Source organism: Bradysia coprophila, chromosome IV (genome assembly GCF_014529535.1).
Source record: "Bradysia coprophila strain Holo2 chromosome IV, BU_Bcop_v1, whole genome shotgun sequence".
In the NCBI taxonomy this organism is placed as follows: Eukaryota; Metazoa; Arthropoda; class Insecta; order Diptera; family Sciaridae; genus Bradysia; species Bradysia coprophila.
The window spans coordinates 11,567,825-11,586,961 of NC_050738.1; the positions used below are offsets into that span (position 1 = coordinate 11,567,825).

At 35.0% G+C, this 19,137-nt stretch overlaps 1 protein-coding gene across 10 annotated transcripts; it reads left to right on the plus strand.

Annotated features, from left to right (window-relative positions):
- Positions 1-2,884: 2,884 nt before the first annotated feature.
- LOC119066252 (hepatocyte nuclear factor 4-gamma) lies at positions 2,885-17,356 on the plus strand. Of its 10 annotated transcripts, none has more exons than XM_037168581.1 (8): positions 2,885-3,300; positions 5,820-5,912; positions 12,847-13,140; positions 13,200-13,441; positions 13,513-13,916; positions 13,994-14,130; positions 14,191-14,769; positions 15,018-17,356. In XM_037168581.1, the coding sequence occupies exons 2-8, from the start codon at positions 5,855-5,857 to the stop codon at positions 15,095-15,097; spliced, it is 1,794 nt and encodes a 597-aa protein (XP_037024476.1). In that variant the 5' UTR covers positions 2,885-3,300; positions 5,820-5,854; the 3' UTR covers positions 15,098-17,356. The 10 variants fall into 10 exon arrangements, with proteins under 10 accessions (XP_037024476.1, XP_037024478.1, XP_037024479.1 ...); XM_037168583.1 differs by having other exon boundaries at positions 14,200-14,769; positions 15,018-15,359; XM_037168584.1 differs by having other exon boundaries at positions 14,203-14,769; positions 15,018-15,359.
- The last annotated feature ends 1,781 nt before the right edge of the window (positions 17,357-19,137 follow it).

Consider the following 19,137-nt stretch of genomic DNA (forward strand, 5'->3'; position numbering starts at 1 on the left):
ATGAGCGTTTTAAGTGCTAGCTACCTCAGCCATAACTTGGAAAATATAACAGATAGATACGCATGATTTTCTTTATGCGAGTCGAAGCTGTAAGTGTCACCCCACCGATATCAGTTCTTATGTAAGTGGATAAACAGGACTTGCGTCACACATCCACTGTAAGTGGTTTTGAGCGATATTGTTTACTGCTACCATCCTCTCTACTTATATGAGCAGGATCGAGGGGGAAACCAGTGATTAACCTAAATAACATCCCCCTCGAGCAGGACATCCATATAAAACAAAACGTCACAAAAATTCACAGAGACAAAGAATTACTGTCTCAAGTGCTTGCTGATGTGTCGACGAATTATTCAGCGACTCAGGCAATCGAGGCAATCGATCAAGAACGCGGATCGTTTCCTTTCAAGTAGCTTGACGAATTTTTAGAAGCGATGGATCTGGAGGTGATTGATGAATTTGAGAATAAGGTCGTTATTTTCACCAGAGGTCTGCCCATCAAGAGGACTGATAGATCTGGAGATGGTTGATGAATTTTGTTGACGAGTCTATTAGGCATGCTTTGAGTGCTACGTCGCCGGTTTTGTATCAAGAGACGATTAAGAGACTAAAGGTTACTTGAAGAGGAGCTCGTATCCGCTAAATATAATTTAGAAAGCTTTAAATGGAACGCTTGAAAAAATGGGCCTAGTGTCAACTTGCTCTACTGTTGGGGAACCAGACGAAAAGTTTCAATATTTTGAATGAAATGGTCTTACAATGTTTCGGAAACCATGTTTTCAAGCACGCTTGGACACGATAAAAAGCGGTGAAAGAGTTGAGCGACTGACTCCGTACGTCAGGATTTTAACGATGATTTTTTAAAGTCGACGTACAGGATTGTTCGCAGGGAAACTTCCTTTGAAGTGCGTCAAGTTCGCGACTTTTGGGCTGTCTTCCAATCGATGTGACTTTGTGTGGTTTTTCAGGACGCGTAATCTAGATGTGTGCAGGACGGTACAGTTCATTGGAACAATCCGAATTGTCGATGCACCAGTCGGTTTGTAGGTCTCCTGAAGTGTCTTTCGATTTGATTCAGTTGAAGAAGTACATGAGTCGATTTGAGTGGTCCACGGCCTTCGTTGAATTAAATGCTCTGAAACAAGAATCATTAATGGCACGGAATGGATGTAACGGCAAAGGATTTTCATCGTCTATACCGGATGCAACATCATCAACATCAACATCAAATGCTACGTCTACATCATCATCTGGTCGTGCACCACTTGTTAATATTGTTGAATTTGCAAATCGTCAAGACGACAAGAATGTTCATAAGGATCTTTTGCCAGTGATGAGGAAACTGTATATGGGCAATTCCATGGTTAGTTGCGTTACAAATTTCATTATCTGTGAGTCATACAGTTAATTGTGTTGGCTATGTTTTGCGGTAACAAATCAGTCTATAAATTTTCTAATACTCAGGAGACCCAGTGCTTTCATACCGACAAGAATTGGAATTTTTAGCCTGCGAAGTGTGACTTGTGTGATCGCAAAAGTCGGCGGTTAGTTGCGTTACACGTTTGTGACTTTTCGAAATATTTTCACCAAATAAAAACTGATTTCCGTAAACTTTTTTTTTCCCTGAAAAGGCGCGCAGTTTAAGCCCAATATGAGCTTGGTAACCCAAAATTTGGGGGAGATATGTCTAAAAAAGTGATATTTTTCTGAGGTCATAAATAGCCAGAATTTTTTTTTTCACAATTGGTGGTTGTTACCCCACAGAAAATGTTGCTTCGGCTCAAAACCGTTTAAAAAAAAATGTTACAAAATTTTTCGAGATAATCTCGACGAGTTAAAATTCGAGGATGACTTTTATCACCACTGGGAAGCTGTTTGACCTACTTTACTCACCCAACTGACCTGATTGACTCAAAGTTATTTTACTCGTGAAGTCATATGCTGTAGCTTTTGAATGACACCGATCTTCAGTTTTTATTTGAAAAAATGTAATTTCGGCAATGTTTGGGTCGAAGTGATTTTACCTTACTTCGAAGCAGAATGAACCAAAAATCTTCAAAAAATTTAATCTCGTGTCATTTGGAGCAATTGTGGAATTATAGGGTACACATCTACAGGAAGACAAATTTACAAAAATCATTTGAGATTTATTGAGAATATTCGGAATGTCGAATACAAACAAACACTTTTTGGTCATATCTCCCTGAGACCGCATTTTACAATGACCTCATATTGGTGTCAAACTACACGTCTTGTCAATAGCTTTCAGCAAAAAAAAAGTTTAGTGAAATCGGATCAGGTTTCGTAAAATAAACTAGAATTTTCAAAAATTTTCTGAAAACAAGCATTCATTTTTATGGTGGTATCTCCCCGAGATTTTTGGCCACCGACATAATATGGGGCTTAATCGACGCGTCTGGTCAACAGCTTTCAAGGATAAAAAAGTTTGCCGAAATCGCATTTCAATTGGTGAAAATATTTCGAACAGTCACAAATTAGCTGGAATTACCCATGAGTAAGAAAAATCAGGCTATTGTCCAAGGAAGATTGAACCTTCTTAAGTTATGCTTCCAAAGGAAGCTAAATCAATGAAATTTCATTTTTCTTTTAATTCATTAATTCGCATGTCCCCTTTCTGTCTGTATTTAACTACCCAATTGATCTGATAAATTGATCATAACGCATGAACACTTCTGTTAAGCTAATCAGCATGTTTGTAAATTCTTCTTGACGCTAGTCACTACCCAAGACACTAATCGTACAGAGCTTTTCTTTATTTTCAAATAAACCGCCCAAAGTATTTCTAAACGCCTTAATGCCCACTACACTTAAATTTGAGTGAAGTGAGTTGAGTAAGTGTTGCCAACATAAAAAATAGTTTCTACTGGACATGACAGTTAGCTTATCTTCGACTACACTTCGTATCTCTTCATTAAAATAAGAGTTTTTTTTATTAAATACATTAATTAAGTGCCAAATACGTATCCAAATATTATCGATCAGTGCGAGAAATAATTGAAAAAGCGAGATTGTGGCTACATTACATTAGACAGAATTATTTACAGTTGTTATATTTGTGTGTTGTCTGGCATTGTCTGTGATAGATAAGAGAATAATATAACAAACGATAAAAGAAAATCCAATACAACCTGTTGGGCCAGAAAGTGTTCAGTGGTCATTAGAATGTTAAAAATGATTTGAAAATAATTAAGAAAACGATTAAATTGAATACAAAACGGATCCGTAACGAAACGCAATGAAACCTGTGCTATGTTTTTTCCAGCAATTCAACTAATCAAGGTAGGAATATATAATTACACATCAAGTTTCAACGATTAGCAATTATCAGAGAGCTCTTTATAAAGTGTATCCATGACGTTTTGCATCTTAAATTAAATTTCATAAAAAAAGAATAAAATAAGAAGAAAAAAAAACTTTTCTGTTTTCTTTCTGCCTCTCGGGCTGACTTTATGATGTAACAAAATTGAATATTTACATATTTAAAATAAAAATATAAAATGGCAAATCATCATCAAACATGTTTGTCTTATTGGTTGATTGTAAGCAATCGCTGTGCTGTGTGCTGTGTGTATACATTTTAAGCCGAAAATAATATCATTGAGAAGGTTGCATTCGTACGATTCGTTTAACACATATTTTGATTACAGTTTTTGACGATCATCGGGTCCTAGTGTTTTATATAGAAAATGCGACACATGCACACATTAATTTCGATTTTTTTTAGAAAAAGATTCTTTAAGTCTGAAGTGTAGCGGTGATATCATTCTTGCATTTTAAATAACCAAAGAACGATTTCGGAAAATATAAAACTTGAACAGCTTTCGTTATCGATTCGATACATCTGAACCGAAAAAACGCAATCTCAGTTAGCTCAGTCAATATCAATTGAATGTGCTTGAATTTGATAATGTCCATCAAATGATGATTTATGTATGTATTTATGTATGTCCGTTTATTATTACTTGAAACATTTATTCGAAGAAATGCATTCAAGTCCGGTCGATGCAATGGTTCGGAGGGGAAAACCACTATCAGTAAATTTGGACAACAAATTTTGATTGATTAATTAACAACGACTGTACATGTATACATATATTCAATCATAGCATGATATGTTTCGTCGTTTTAATGCAATTTAAATCCGATGAATTTTAGATGACACCTAAATGTTACGATAAAACACGTACATGTGTTGCATCGTCGATATCGCGATAGATTTGATTCCATAACTGTAACATTGAACAATGTTTTGAAAATCTATTTCGAAAGTTAATTTCTATTCAATTCTACAAATTTCAAAGATTCCAGTGTCCACTTTGACGGTATTTAAGTTAAACCAAAGCACTGTCAGTGCGTTGGTGAAACTGTTACAGACTGCAAGCATATCAGTATTATTATCGGGTCTATTACTGATCGATTGATCAAAGTATTTTCAATCTGTTGATTTCAAATCTTGTACTTCAATTTTTTTTAACATGCATTTTACTGTATAAAAGACCATATTACCCAGAGGCCAGATAGCTTGCTTATTCGTCGTTATCGATAACAGATGAATAGCCGTATGTGACAGGTTAAACGTGGTGGGTCGACTTTACAGCCCAATAAACCGTTACATGCAGTTTGCAAATATTCACACGAAAAGAGTGTTTTTCTGCTGTTTACTATAACGCATTTTTACTGAAATTCAACTCAATTTGGTATATTGATTCAGAACAAAGAAAAGATCACTCCAATTATTGAAATTGTTGGAATATTTTGGAGATATTCTCATTTTATTGGCTATTCTATTTTCTTTATATCAGAATCACTCGTTTAAAAACAACACGCGTATCGCGGAATCTGTTACTTCTTTTGTTCAAAGCATCATGTAATGTTTCACAACAAATCTAGTACTTATTCAGTTTTACTAAAAAAATCCTTATAAGAGAACTCTAAATCCAGATCATCGTTCATTATTGTCAGCGTTGTCAATAACAGATGATTAGTAGTTCACCCAAAACTCAAAACCAGGCCCATTTTAGATTCCTTACAATTCCTGAAAATTCACAAATTTTATTTGTTCGTGAATTCTAAGAATGATCGTTCGAAATTGTTTGACTGGCTTATACATGGTCGAAAACAGCTAAAAAATCCAGAAGAATCCTTGGAAGTAAATCAGTTAAAAAAAATGACTAAAAAATTGAGGAATTTTAGTGAATTAAATGACTTAAAATAGGCCCTGCTCAAAACAGTTTTCTTCTCTTTGCGGCTCCTAAAACGTGTGAAATTTAAAGAAAATCGATTAATCGATTAAAGGATACCTCAAATCTCCAATTTTTACATTGTACAAAATCCTGTAATAATTTCCCCCTCGAGTTAAGGCGATTGAACTACATCAGAATATGAAAACATTCACAGAACTTCTGAAATTCCCTTACCCAGTAATCACGACGACAATGTGAGGTTAACGCAGTGGTTGCTTTAGGTAAACCTATTATCTCGAAAATGAAGGCCTTTCTCCAATTCATCATTTTGAAAACAAGCGACAACTTAAAAATTATAATTATTTGCATAACCATAAGATCATAATCTCGTGTCTAACCTCTTTCAAACCGTTTCTCTTGTAGAAAATGTTTCATTTTGCATGTTGTAGAATTATTTTCATTGCTACAATTGCTAGTACAGGTTTTCACTATCTAATTACCTTCTGTCCACAACTAATGATCTACTTTGAACGTGTGACGTAGTTGTAATTAGTCGTTCGATTAAAAGTGTTCAGGCGAAATGATTCAATTTTATTTTCTCTAATTTTTCTACAGAGTGTTTCAAGACAACATTCAACATTAATTGCACAATGGATTCATCGTCTTCGTCAACTGATAACATTATCGAAGAAAAACCATTGATTATAGGTGAGTTAAGCAGATTTTAAAAAATAAAATTTTTTTGCTCGAAAACAGATTACGAACCCCACAAACAAATACATTTTTGATGGAAACAAACAACAAAATTTATTAATTTTTTTTTTAATACCCCCAGTTATCTAATATGATGTGGCGTTTATATGGCCTAATCATCAACAAAAACATTTTCATTTTCTATCTTATCTACGTGGCTACAATCATTTTTTGTTTAGCTTTCGAAACACACCAGCGATAAATGAGAAGAAAAATTGTACTACTTTTTATACATCGTGCTGATCGGGAAATCTAGTTCCATCCAGTTGATAGGGTACTCAAGATGAATGCCCGGTGGCCAGCCATTTTTAATACTTATAATAATGACTTATGCCTCTCTTTGGACTTCGATCCAATTACTTAATCTGTAAAAACAATTCTAACTCTTCACTTTTTTTGTGAATGTTCAACGTAATTATGACTCAAAAATGATGTGATGTGCTGGCATTATATATATGTCGTTTCATGTCTGGTCAATATACATCAGACCATTGTATATAAAATACGAACTGATATGGTTATACCGATGTCATGCTCGTAGAAGTGTGATGTTAACTAAATATTTCTTTTTGGGGAAAAAAACTGAGTTCTAACCTAAATTATTTCTTTCGGTCTCAAATATTACATAAAAATATTTAAATTCAATGATTACAAATTAACGTCGGAATATTCTGTAAACCAAATTCATCTCATAGCTGTTATCGATGAAGTCTCTGTGCTGATAACCTCAACTGTCTGATATACATACATAAGTTAATAAGAAAACATTCAAGGCGATGAGAAAGAGAATGTCGAGCTATTCTCAAAAAATAATAAATAAATAAATAAAATCGAACGAAAACAAATCGGTGATAAGTGACTTGCGATTGTTGCGCTATATAAATCGATTTGCTAAATTATTGAAGAATGCATTCAGTAAAATATTTTCATACGCACAACAATTGCATGTATAGTGAATAAATGCACTTAAAACTGCAATTGTTTTGTAAATAAACGGAATGACTAAGTACTTCTTGCAGTCTCTCCTCAACCGAGTTCAGTCAACTGCATAAAGTGAAATAGTATTTATATGCAAATTTCGATGAGTCGCTTTGATTATATATTTGTTTTTATTAACTAAACCGTCCGTATTCACTTCAATATGGTCAATCTTGGGCACACTTTTGTTTTTCGTTGATCTACCGATTTATTATTCTTCTTCTAGCACACAGATTTGTTACAAAATTACAACAATCTTTCGGCATTCGTCACAGAGCTTATAAATAATCTGCATAAATTGTTTTCACCACAATTCTTCCCAGACAATGATTGACTTTCATGGAATGCGCAATGTGCTATCGATCTTATCACAAAACACAGAACAGCTCAAATAATTATTATTATTAACCTTTGGACAAATGACGTAACGCAATGTAGTGTTATAATGATTTCTACGAAAATGGCTGCGTTAGCATTCAACATTATATATATCAGTCAGAGAAGATGTACATACTGTTCCATGTACAATAAATAATCTTTACCTCAAATCACTAATCATTATTCAATGGATTTATTGACAATGTTTCACTAGATAATTCTTCGAGCCTTTCGATAACAACAAAGCCGCATATCGGTATACAGTATAATATGATATTGAACTCAACGACTACAAGCACATTTTTGTCTCATAACCGAAGAGATAATAATTATTTTTAGTCTGCCATTCTTCAAAAATGTTGATTTACTTAACTTCATTTTTTTTTTTAATACTGTAGTTGGTGTGTATGTATTCAGTGATTCAGATAGTACACTTTCCTTCTAATTTAATAATACTTCAGTATAAAATTGATGTTATACGACAGCACTGTCTTGGTCGTTTTTTTTTGTGTCGAGCTGCCTGTTCAAACGTTTTACATTTATACTTGATGCAGAAATAAAGCAAAATAAAAACAATGAAAAGTGAAGTTATTGTGCCGTTTGAGGATCAAAATTATTTTCTGCATGCGCAACATTTGGATGAAAATTTATTTCAAATTTTGGGTAAAGGTTTTATTGCGTATTATTAGGACTAAACAATTAACTAGCGGAACTTTTTTTAAAAATTTTTCTTTTTCCTGCTGCCTCAGACTCACCACTGATCATTTAAACTTATAGAATCAGATTTACGAATTATTCAATGTCTCAACGTTTTCGGTTCTTCGTTGTGTCTTAACGATCTTCATTTGTGTTACTAGACTTCAAGGTAATACGTGTTACGTAAATTCATTACGTGGGTTGTGCTAGTTCACTGATATGACAAGATTCGTCTGGAAAGGAATCTCAACATTGTTTTATCTCTCTTCACAAGATTGTCAAGTCACCTAAATTCGTTTACCGAAAGCATCTTTTTGAAACATAAAATTTAAACAGTAAGATGGTGAGCTGAAAACACGTCAGCGGCTTAACAAACTTAAGTGTTAGGTTCAGACAATCAGACATACAAATAATGTAACTCATGTACACTTACAAGAGTTGTTGTATTTTAGATAAGAAAAACTCTTTTTAAAAAAATTGTTCATTGAGATATCATTTTACAGCTGCAACTCACTATCAACCAGACGGCTTTAACCATAATTGTTTAACTAAACTTATGTTTTTGTGAAACAACGAATACATAATTCGTAAGCATATTACGGGTGATTATCTTTAGTAAATGTGAAGTAGTCGATTTCTCAATTGGTTTGACTTAACGTGTATACTGGCGTTACAGTATAGGACTACCATTCGATACAAGTCTTAAAAGTATTTTGTCTCGATGCTTCAAATAAGAGAAATTTAAAACGAAAAATGATTTTGTAACATTGAATTAAATATTTATTGGAGTACGGTGAGACCTTATCAGGTGCGCCGATGACTTAGAACAAGGAATAGAGCATTTCAATTTTAAAGTGACAGTATGCATTGTGGGAATACGAAATTATTCAATTCGTCTATGTTGTGGATGAGCTACATTGACAATTTGTACGGTAAGCAGATTAACACCATTATATGTAACTGATTGACTCTCATAATACCTGCAGCAGCTCAGCTTGTCCTACGTACAACAAAGACATTGATTTCTAAACTACCATGTTTTGAAATTAAGAATTAAACCAAGAGCGTAACTGTCATGACTAGTTTCTTCCTGAGATCATTATTGTTTTTTTACTTTCGTATAATTTCGTTTTCCACGCACGCCTCTCCTCAACAAAAAAGAAGTTTTTCCGAAATCCATCCAAAAACTAAGAACGCACATCGATTCAGGGAGCTCAGAACAGCATTTAGTAAAATCGGACCAGCTCCTTCCCCATACAAAATTTTTCATTTCATGAAATTTCATACACCTCTCTGAAACCGTTTTGTCACAAAAGTTCCGTGAGTGGACATATTTTGATCGAAGTTAATTTTCATCTTATAGTCAGAGGTCATACCTTTCTAACGATACCCCACTCAATGTATTTAATGTGAGAAAAATCACTTTGTTGACTTGAAAATTGTCGTACAGTCGCCACCTCGAAAATAGAGTAATCAAAGAAAGTATTCATTTTCGTAAATTTGTCTTTAAAATACGTTTTGTTTACGTTCCTTATATCAAAGCCAAATAAAATGTGAAAAGTATGAAGACTCAATATGAGTATCCTAACTATTAGCCTGTTTTCGAGTTGGCGACTTCACGACAATTTTCAAGTCAACAATGGTTATTTGTCCACACAACTTTTCATTACAACAACTACGAAAATTGTAATTTGAGCTTCCTTATAATGTTCCAACTGATGAAATTTACCGAAATAAGCTGAAATATGCGGGGGTCCAGGGGGCGGCAGCCTCCTGGTAAAAGAAAAATTTATAAATTATTGGCAACGTTCTTTTCTATCACAACAATCACAGTGATCACAACGACACCAGACGGAACCCATGTTGTTGCTGTTATTTACTTTCGCATCCTCGTTTGAGGGGCGAACGTACTTTCCCTCCTCTGTTGGGAGGCGAAAGTATTTTCGCACCTCTTGTGATGTCGTGGCTAACTGAGAGTTGAATTTTTATACTTTCGCATCTCATTCGGGAAGCGAAAATTACAACTTTCGTAGTTGGTGTAATGAAAAGTGATTTTTCTCACATTAAATACATTGAGTGGGGTATCGTTAGATGGGGCCCAATAAGTGCTTTTGGGTTTTTCGAAGATATCTCCGGACACTTAAACGCTATACTCGTAAATGATACATCAAATGAAAGATCTTTATAATACCGATCGACAAAAAAAAAAGTTTATGGAAATCGGATGACCGACTCGTGAGTTAGACCCTTTGGTGTGAACCAGGCACAGGGCGGCAAGCAGTTTTTGCTTGTGGGTCGGCCAAATTTAAACATATTTCGTCTCTTTTCGCTTTATTAGATAGGTATTGACCGTACCAATCAGGAAAAAAAAAGTTTATGAAATTATGTTCACCGGAGCGTGAGCTGGGTCTCTTGGAGTGAGCTCTCATTCGGCTACTCGGCCGTAGTGAACGTGGAGTATTTTGTCAATATATCGAGTAAATTTTGACCGAATTTTGATGATTTTGATGAAAGGTATTAACGAATGTATAGCGTCGGTACTATTTTCGGTCTCCTAACAAAATGGCTGCCGGCGGCCATATTGCATTTTAGTAAAAGTGATATAAAGTGGGATAAATGGTACTTAAAGAGTTTCTGTTAACATAGAAGTAATTGGTTATGTGTATGAGGTGCTTTAGGCATTCCATGTATGGACATATACAGGCATATAGAGCTATATAATAGCATATTCATCTGTGGAATGTTTATGTATAGTGAAATGTACGTAAATATAGTGGTATATAGCTGTTTAAATAGGAATTTATGAAAGATGGCTTCGTACGGGCAATTTATTTGTTGATTATAACAAGGCAAAGAGTGGATAATGTAAGTGATTTTAAAGGGCGAATAGCTTTTCAGTAGAGAAGAAAATAAAGTAAGAGAAATGAAGAGTTGCACATTAAAGGCTTTTGATTCGAATAGGTGTTTCGTACGGGTCGGCGTTAGCTATGTTTTTTTTTTCTTATTTGCTTTTGTTAACAAAAATTCGTTTAGCAACAGCAGCTAGATCGTTAGACCAGCATAATCTATATCTTGGAACCTAGCTCCAGCTACTGCAATTCCATTCTTCACCAAACATTTTTTTAAGTCAAATGTACTCAAATGATAACAAAGAGCAGAAAGTGTTACATTTAACGTTTTTAATCACATTTCCGTACATTTTTAATCATATTGATCGTGTTACGTACGGTGTATTTTCTGTTGTAAGACCCATGACTTACTGTCAAGGGAATTACAAATTTTGCGAGGGTAGAGCGGAGTATAAAAAAAATGCTGCGTGGAATTTTGTCAAGGAAATCCGGGATCAGCACTTGATTCGATTTACCACACCTTATCCGATAGAGTTGTTCACGATTTACAAATCATCTTTTTTATATTTTCGTTAAAACGAATTTTATCAGTGTAATAAGACGATTGTAACATTATAACAAAATAATCTTCCACGTACTGATTCTTGAGACTAAATACAAAAAAAAACACACTGAATTTTCGCCATCGTTTACACACAAACCATCAATCAAAATTTTCAAAAAGAAAAAAAAACAAGATTTCGATAATCTACCAAGTAGAAAAACGTTCCCAACCAACGCCAAAATAAAGTCTCAAGTATTAACGTTTTTGTTGTTAATTCGGTTTATTTGTACCACTTAAGTCGCCGAGATAAATTTATATTGCTGAACCGATAAAGCGACTTCTGAACGCTAAAATGAGTTTTATCAATTGCACAGACATGGCTCGGCTGACCTTTGTCAGGTGAGATTACCACATTTACAGAGGCTCTGACAAGAAGGCGTATCATCTATATTTACTAAATTTAAAATAAAGAGAGCATCGCTATCGATAATTTCAGTCGTATGGAGCGCGAAGTATTTGCAGGATTTAATTTTGCTTACAGTATGTGCCAGTCGTATAAAAGTGATATGCAACCAGCAACTGGCTACCGTAATTTTTTGTATATATTCTGGTTGCGATTAATTTGTATTTACAAAAGTTTCCAGTGAAATGATAAGGACGGCGTAATGGATTCGACATTCTATATAAAGACCTTTATACCCTAATCGTCATTTCTGATCTAATTAGTATTTTAAAAATTAATAAAGTATTTCGTAAACAATTCATTAAAATAAATCAGTCATTGTGCGCTGAGTCACTAAACTTGAAGAACAGATTTATGCACTCACACTCGCATGTGGGCTACACTAGTGCGATAACTTATCATCGGCGGATGATTATTATGATAACAGCACTTTTTTGTGGTTATATAACTTTCAAGCTCAGGTAGTGAAAATACATTTTTTTCTTGCTACGAAATTGATTGAAAGTTCATTAACTATAAGCGGTCGTTCAAGTTACGGTGCTTACAAAAATAGTTCCCCTTTCATCCTTTGCTTTGAGACTTTTTTTTTACTTACTTCGAGTTCCATATATAAATCAATATTGTGATAATGGGTTGATCGAAACCGGTGCGGAATTTATAACTTATCGTCGGATATATCGTTATACGATACAATTTTCATTGAGCGTATTGACATTGGTGTTTCGTCAATCAAGTGAAAAGTCATTAACGCTGCAATAAACGTTATCAGACTGGAGAATTCACGCTCGTCAGTTGTATGTTATGCTGTTTTTAGACTTATCTGCCCCACATCCGTGTACCCGTTCATCATTCATTGATTCGTTTACCTCAGCAGAATTGTTTGGAGCGTATGCGAACGATACAAATTCGCCCACACATGTCATCGCACTGTTCATAGTCACAGCAAATTTTAAATCCGTTTTTACAATTTATCTTCAACAGATACGACAGAAGTCGATATGCACAACTCGGTTCGAGGTCCAACATCGCCAATACTCTTAACCAATAACAACAATCAATCGACATCGTGTGCAATTTGTGGTGATCGGGCGACCGGCAAACATTATGGAGCTTCGTCTTGTGACGGCTGTAAGGGATTCTTTCGCCGAAGTGTGCGCAAGAATCATTTGTACACATGCCGGTTCTCTCGAAATTGTGTCGTCGATAAAGATAAAAGGAATCAGTGTCGGTATTGTCGGTTGAGAAAATGCTTCAAAGCTGGAATGAAGAAAGAAGGTAGAACATTTAGTACCTAACGATGTTCCAGTCCTTTTCATAAATTCTTTTTTTATTAGCTGTACAAAATGAGCGGGATCGGATAAGTTGTCGGCGACCGAGTACAGAAGATCCTGATCCAGGAAATGGTCTATCAGTACATTCACTACTGAAAGCCGAAATGGAGAGCAGACAATCGAAGGCTGGTACAATATTGGAAAGTGTTTGTAGTACGGAAGAGGATCTGGCGAGTAAACAGTATGCGAGCATCAACGATGTGTGTGAAAGTATGAAACAACAGCTGCTTATTCTCGTCGAATGGGTAAGGACGCACTGTTCGCGGACTAATAAGAAAATCGACCAATTTTTGTACCTTGTTCTTCTCATCCGTAGGCGAAACACATTCCAGCGTTTAATGAACTTCAATTGGACGATCAAGTTGCATTGTTGAGAGCTCACAGCGGCGAACACTTACTGCTTGGTCTGTCTCGGAGATCGTTGCATTTAAAAGATGTTTTGTTACTCGGCAACAACTACATTATTACGAAGCACTCTCCAGACTCTAGGCTGGCGCCTAATTTAGATATATCGCGAGTCGGTACACGAATTATCGATGAACTAGTTCGAGCAATGAAGGATGTTGGTCTGGACGATGCCGAATTGGCATGTATTAAAGCGTTAGTATTTTTTGATCCGCATGCAAAAGGACTGAATGAGCCGCAAAGAATCAGATCGTTGAGGCATCAAATTTTAAATAATTTAGAAGATTATGTTTCCGATCGACAGTACGACTCAAGGTAAGTAGATTGTATTTTCCTACACGTACAAATCGAGTACAACGTTTACTATTGCCATCTCTTCAATTCGGATTTAGAGGACGATTCGGTGAGATTTTGCTCATTCTTCCCATACTCCAATCGATTGCCATTGCAGTTATTGAGCAGATTCAGTTCGCAAAATTGTTTGGTGTGGCACATATCGACTCATTGCTACAAGAAATGCTACTAGGAGGTGAATTGATCACCGCAGAAGGGAACGATATCAGTGAATTTAATTCAATCCCTGTTCTAGGGGAAACAGCAGACAATTCGTCACCGTTAACACCACCATTGGTACCCAATTACCGACCGAATCACAACCAGATCGGCGACCAGCCCCCAGTTACATCGACGTTAATCGATCAACCAATGTCTCCTTTATCGTCGCATATGTCCCCTGTGTCACAACAACCAATATCGCCGGTTTCCGCATCACATCACAATCACTTGTCGCCGGCGTCTCAACACGGACCAATGTCGCCACAAAACAATCACGAATCGATGGATGTTCCCATGGCTCAATATGACCAAATGTCCGCGAATGATCCGTACCATCATCATCCATATCGTCGACCGACGACCGTTCTCACTAATAATACAAATCGCGAAATTTATCAATCGCCACAATACCGCACAGAAAACATGATGCTGTCACCGACAGCAATCATTCATTCACCGCAAAGTAACGATGGCATACAGCAGGTGAATGATTACAGCGTCGACGGAATGCAGAAGCGACAGACGGAAGGTCATCGAACTGAATATAAGTTAGCTAGTAGTGAATTCCAAGCTAGTAACTCGTCTAGAGTGAATTTGAAGCAGGAACCGGAAGGTAATTTCTAAGTCAATTTTCAATGAAAATCAGTCACGCCAATAGAGTAGAACAGAGTTTGAATATTGATGGATTACGAAGACTGTTTGAGAGCATCGAAATTTGATTTTAATTTTTTTTTTCGTTTTTTTTTTAATCTTTTGAATGATTGTTTGGATGAATGAGTGAGTGCGTATGTGTGACATATAATAGAACAGGTGGCATGGCGGAAAGGATATGGTTTTTTACTTACAATATTTTAATTGTAGTTGATGGTACATACGATACTGCGCCAATTGAGGTTGCCTTTGATATGATCGATTTTTCCATTGATTTTGACGGGATTTGATAAAAATAATTTGCCGTGATGATGTGGAAGTCTCATTGAGAGGAGAGTTGTTCGGTTTTCGAAGAAAAGAACGTTTTTTGTGATTGAGAACTGAAAAATTATAAGACTTTTCTACAAAGACAATGTGTCTGCTTTGTTAAGTGTTTGGATTAAGTGCAAAAAAAAGTAAGCAATAGCATGTATGTAAAGCAATTTATGACTTAAGATGCTTGTTGTTAATGAGCTACAATGATAATGGTAAATACAATGAAACAGAATAAAAGTCTATGACTAACATCAACACTAACTGTCGAAACTAATAGCTGCGTCTAGGCAAATTGATTTTCTATCGTTTAAATTTCACATTTTTAAAGCCAAAGAAATGAGTTACTCTTGAAAAATAATTTCCGATTGAGAGAGTATAGATTTAGACTCTTTTAATTTCCATGACCATACACATTAACAGTCGACTGTAGAAGAAGGTTCGGATTGACCTGATCTGTTTCAGGTTTACCGGAGCCTAATATTAACCCTGAACCTGAAAAACATTTCAGGTTAATCTAATCCTAAACAAACCTGAATGACAATCTGAACCCGAAATGCATCACTTCAGGCTTGATAAATACAGATCATGTTCAGATCAGATTAACTTAAAAATAGTTCTGAACCTGAACCGATCACGAATTCTCATTTCAGCTTCAGGTCAGGCTAAGCTCGAGCTATTCCGAGTTTTTCTTCTAAATTCTTTTTATCTTCTTTTGATCACAATTTTAAGCAATGCTAAGAAAAACTGCTTTCTGCTGTGCACTTTAACCTTCCATGACAACTGAATCCCATTCAACAGTAGTACGTAGGCGTGCATGTATGGCTACAGCGATATGGCGTCGAATAGAAGAAACAATCGATTGAACTTATAAATAATCTGCAGTGCCGTCTTTAGCTTTTTGACGTCCAAGGCAAATTTTTAATGCACATGTTGGGCGTCAAAAAAATGCCCTACGTGACTTTAAAAAAAAATGTAGACTCGGGCGCCAAGCACCTTTGGAAGTCAGAGGCAATTGTTTTTATTGTCCATATGGAAAGGGAGGCACTAATGCCCTGACATGTGCTTCATCAAAAAAGTCGCAATTTGTCTTTTAAAATGTTCAGATCGAAGTCTAAAATAGTCTTTCCTAACACAAGTCCGAATATTTCCGACAAAATTCACGAAAAATATCAGTAAGCTTCGACATATAATCAAATTCACTTGAATGAGTTTGGACTTTGGACCTGAGAAAGAATAAAAGAATTGTCGCATTTCATCTGATATTTTAGTCCTGATATTTATGCATTAGACAAAGTTTCAAGCATGTTACAAACTCGACAATTTATTGTTGCTGAAATTGTATTTATTTACGCTTTTTGTCTACTACAGACTGATTGGTTTGGCCTTTAGATTGCTATCATAAATGTACAAATAAAGGTGACCAGAAATCGCCTGAAAGCATGTGAATATTGTAGAATGTAGATTGAAACACCCATTTTAACTCAAGAAATTCCAATGAATTTTCTATTAAAAAAAATTACTTTGGTTACCGTCTGGCATTTTAGCTTAGAGAATATACTATGAAACATTCAGTAAGAGAACACTTCAATCTTTAGCTCGAATTTTCAAAGTCGGTTCATTTGTCTGCAATTTTTTGTTGAAGTAAAATCGCTTCTAAACCTAGTAGAAACTTCCTGAACGACGTCTCTTCTCAATGCTCATCCAGTATAGATATCAGTCTAACAAATTGCGTACATGGTCTTGGTATTAATTAATTCACACAGCACATAGGCCGAACTGAACTTAGATTTGTATTTTGTTTATTGTCTCAATTGGATTAACCACATAACATCCTCAATGGTGATTTTTCCACACATCAATAAAATTGAATTAAAAATTGAAACGAAACACACAATGGTGGCATGATGTAAAAATGAATTTTGAAAATAAAATTTTTGTTTTTCGTTGTCAAATTTTAGACTGACCTTAGGACATTATTGTAATAATAAAATTGTAGAATTAGAAATTGTCATTTGGAAATGATGTTACGGTTGAAAATTGTAGAAAATTTAATAATTTTTTTTAAATTAAGAGAGAACATGATGTCGCCAACTGTTAAGTGAATTTAATTAAGTGGTTGATTCGGTCAACTTGTTTTTTTTATTATTACAAAATGTGGAAGTTAGAGCATAAGATGTAATGGATGTAATTTTCGAGTTTCCTTTTTTTTAATCATTCAGTTAATGGTTGGGATTAAAAAAAAATCTTTTCGTTTCATTTTCATCACTTTCTTTAAGTTTAATTTTAGTTAATTTCTTTTGTTAAATAAATTGCTTTTATGTTGAAGATGTTAATTTTGAAATTATATGTTAATGTTATGTGGGAGTTAATATTTTATTTGACTTTGTAACACACTGACACAGACACGGTGTTTTTTTTTATATCATAAATCAAAACCTTTTTTTTAGCAATTTTTTTATATCGTTTATGGTTTAGCAAAATACTTTGTTTAAATGTGATGGTTGTTTGTTTTGTTATTATTACAAATATTAATGAAATAAAGTCGCACCCTGGACTATTGTTGGAAGTTTGTATTTTTCTGTACCTCCGCCGCCCTATTCAAATTTCCATCATTTTAAGGATCAAACAGATTTAACTAGATTTATCGATAAAGGGAAACAGTTATAACTTTTTCAGCAAAGCCACAATCATATCAACGATACAAACACTGAGTCTAGTACTTCAACGTCTTTAACAAATTAAATCAAATCCATTTCTTCATTGGCTTTCATAGCCATAGTTCTTTGCTTACTTTTGTAGTTGTTGTCGTTAGGGCAACACAGTCAGTAAAATAGTCAAAGAAATTAAATAACTGATAGAAGGAAGATATCGAACAAAAAATGCGATATGAACACTTCTAGCAGGCTTTTGACATTACTAACGATATTATTCCAGATAATGATGAAATGAGAAAGGTGCAACGAAACTGGGACCTACCGGTGATTAGGAGCAGTTTTAGCGAGATGTTAGATTCTAGTGAATCTGTTACTCGTGCTAGACTACTTGCGTCATCTACCAAAGAATCTTCAAAGTGGCTGCAGGTTGTCCCATCGAGTCAACTAGGTTTACTATTAGATAACAATGCTGCGAGAATTGCTGTTGGTCTTCGTTTAGGATCCCAGTTGTGTGAAGAGTACAAGTGTAATTGTGGTGCTGTGGTTAAGAAGGACGGTTTGCATGGTTTATCGTGCAAATTAAAGACAGGGATTATTGCTAAACACGATTCTGTCAATAATGTTTTTGGTCATGCATTTTCCTTTGCAGGATTTCCCAATATTTTGCAACCACCTGGTATTTCTAGAGACGACGGTAAAAGAGGTAAAAGACCTGATGGTATGACAATAGTTCCGTGGAGACATGGAAAATCACTTTTATGGGATGTAATAATAATTTATTGACAAGTTGGGATCATTAATGAGGAGAGCATCAGGGGAGACATGTTCGAAAGATTATCTGTTGCAGAAAATTTCTATTGCTATACAAAGAGGCAATGCGGCATGTATTCTTGGAACTTTAGGAAGTAATAGATGATTTTTATTTGTTGATTGAAAAGATTACTGACTGCACCGTATGCGAGCAGTCTTTTTTTCGCTTTGAATAAATAAACGTTTTTATTCAATGTTACATTACTAAAAAAAATCCGTTCACTTTTTCATCGACTCGTTCACTTGAAATTCAAATTTTAGGCACACTTATGGCGTGAATGTCAGTTCTATCAGTTATTTAAGTTCTTTGAAAATAATCAAGAACGCATAATATTTACGAAGGACGATTAGGGTGTCATCACAATTTTTATTGAGAATGAAGCTTTGGAGAATCGTTTTTTTTTTAATTCAAAAACTTTTATGGCCTGTGGGGGCCATAGATGAATTTGTTGATCTTAGCTACATAAAAAAATATTTTAATCACGAAGGCAGTTCTTTCCTCTTCAATGAAGAGTGGCTCATATACTCTTAGATTTACCGAAGTTCGCCTT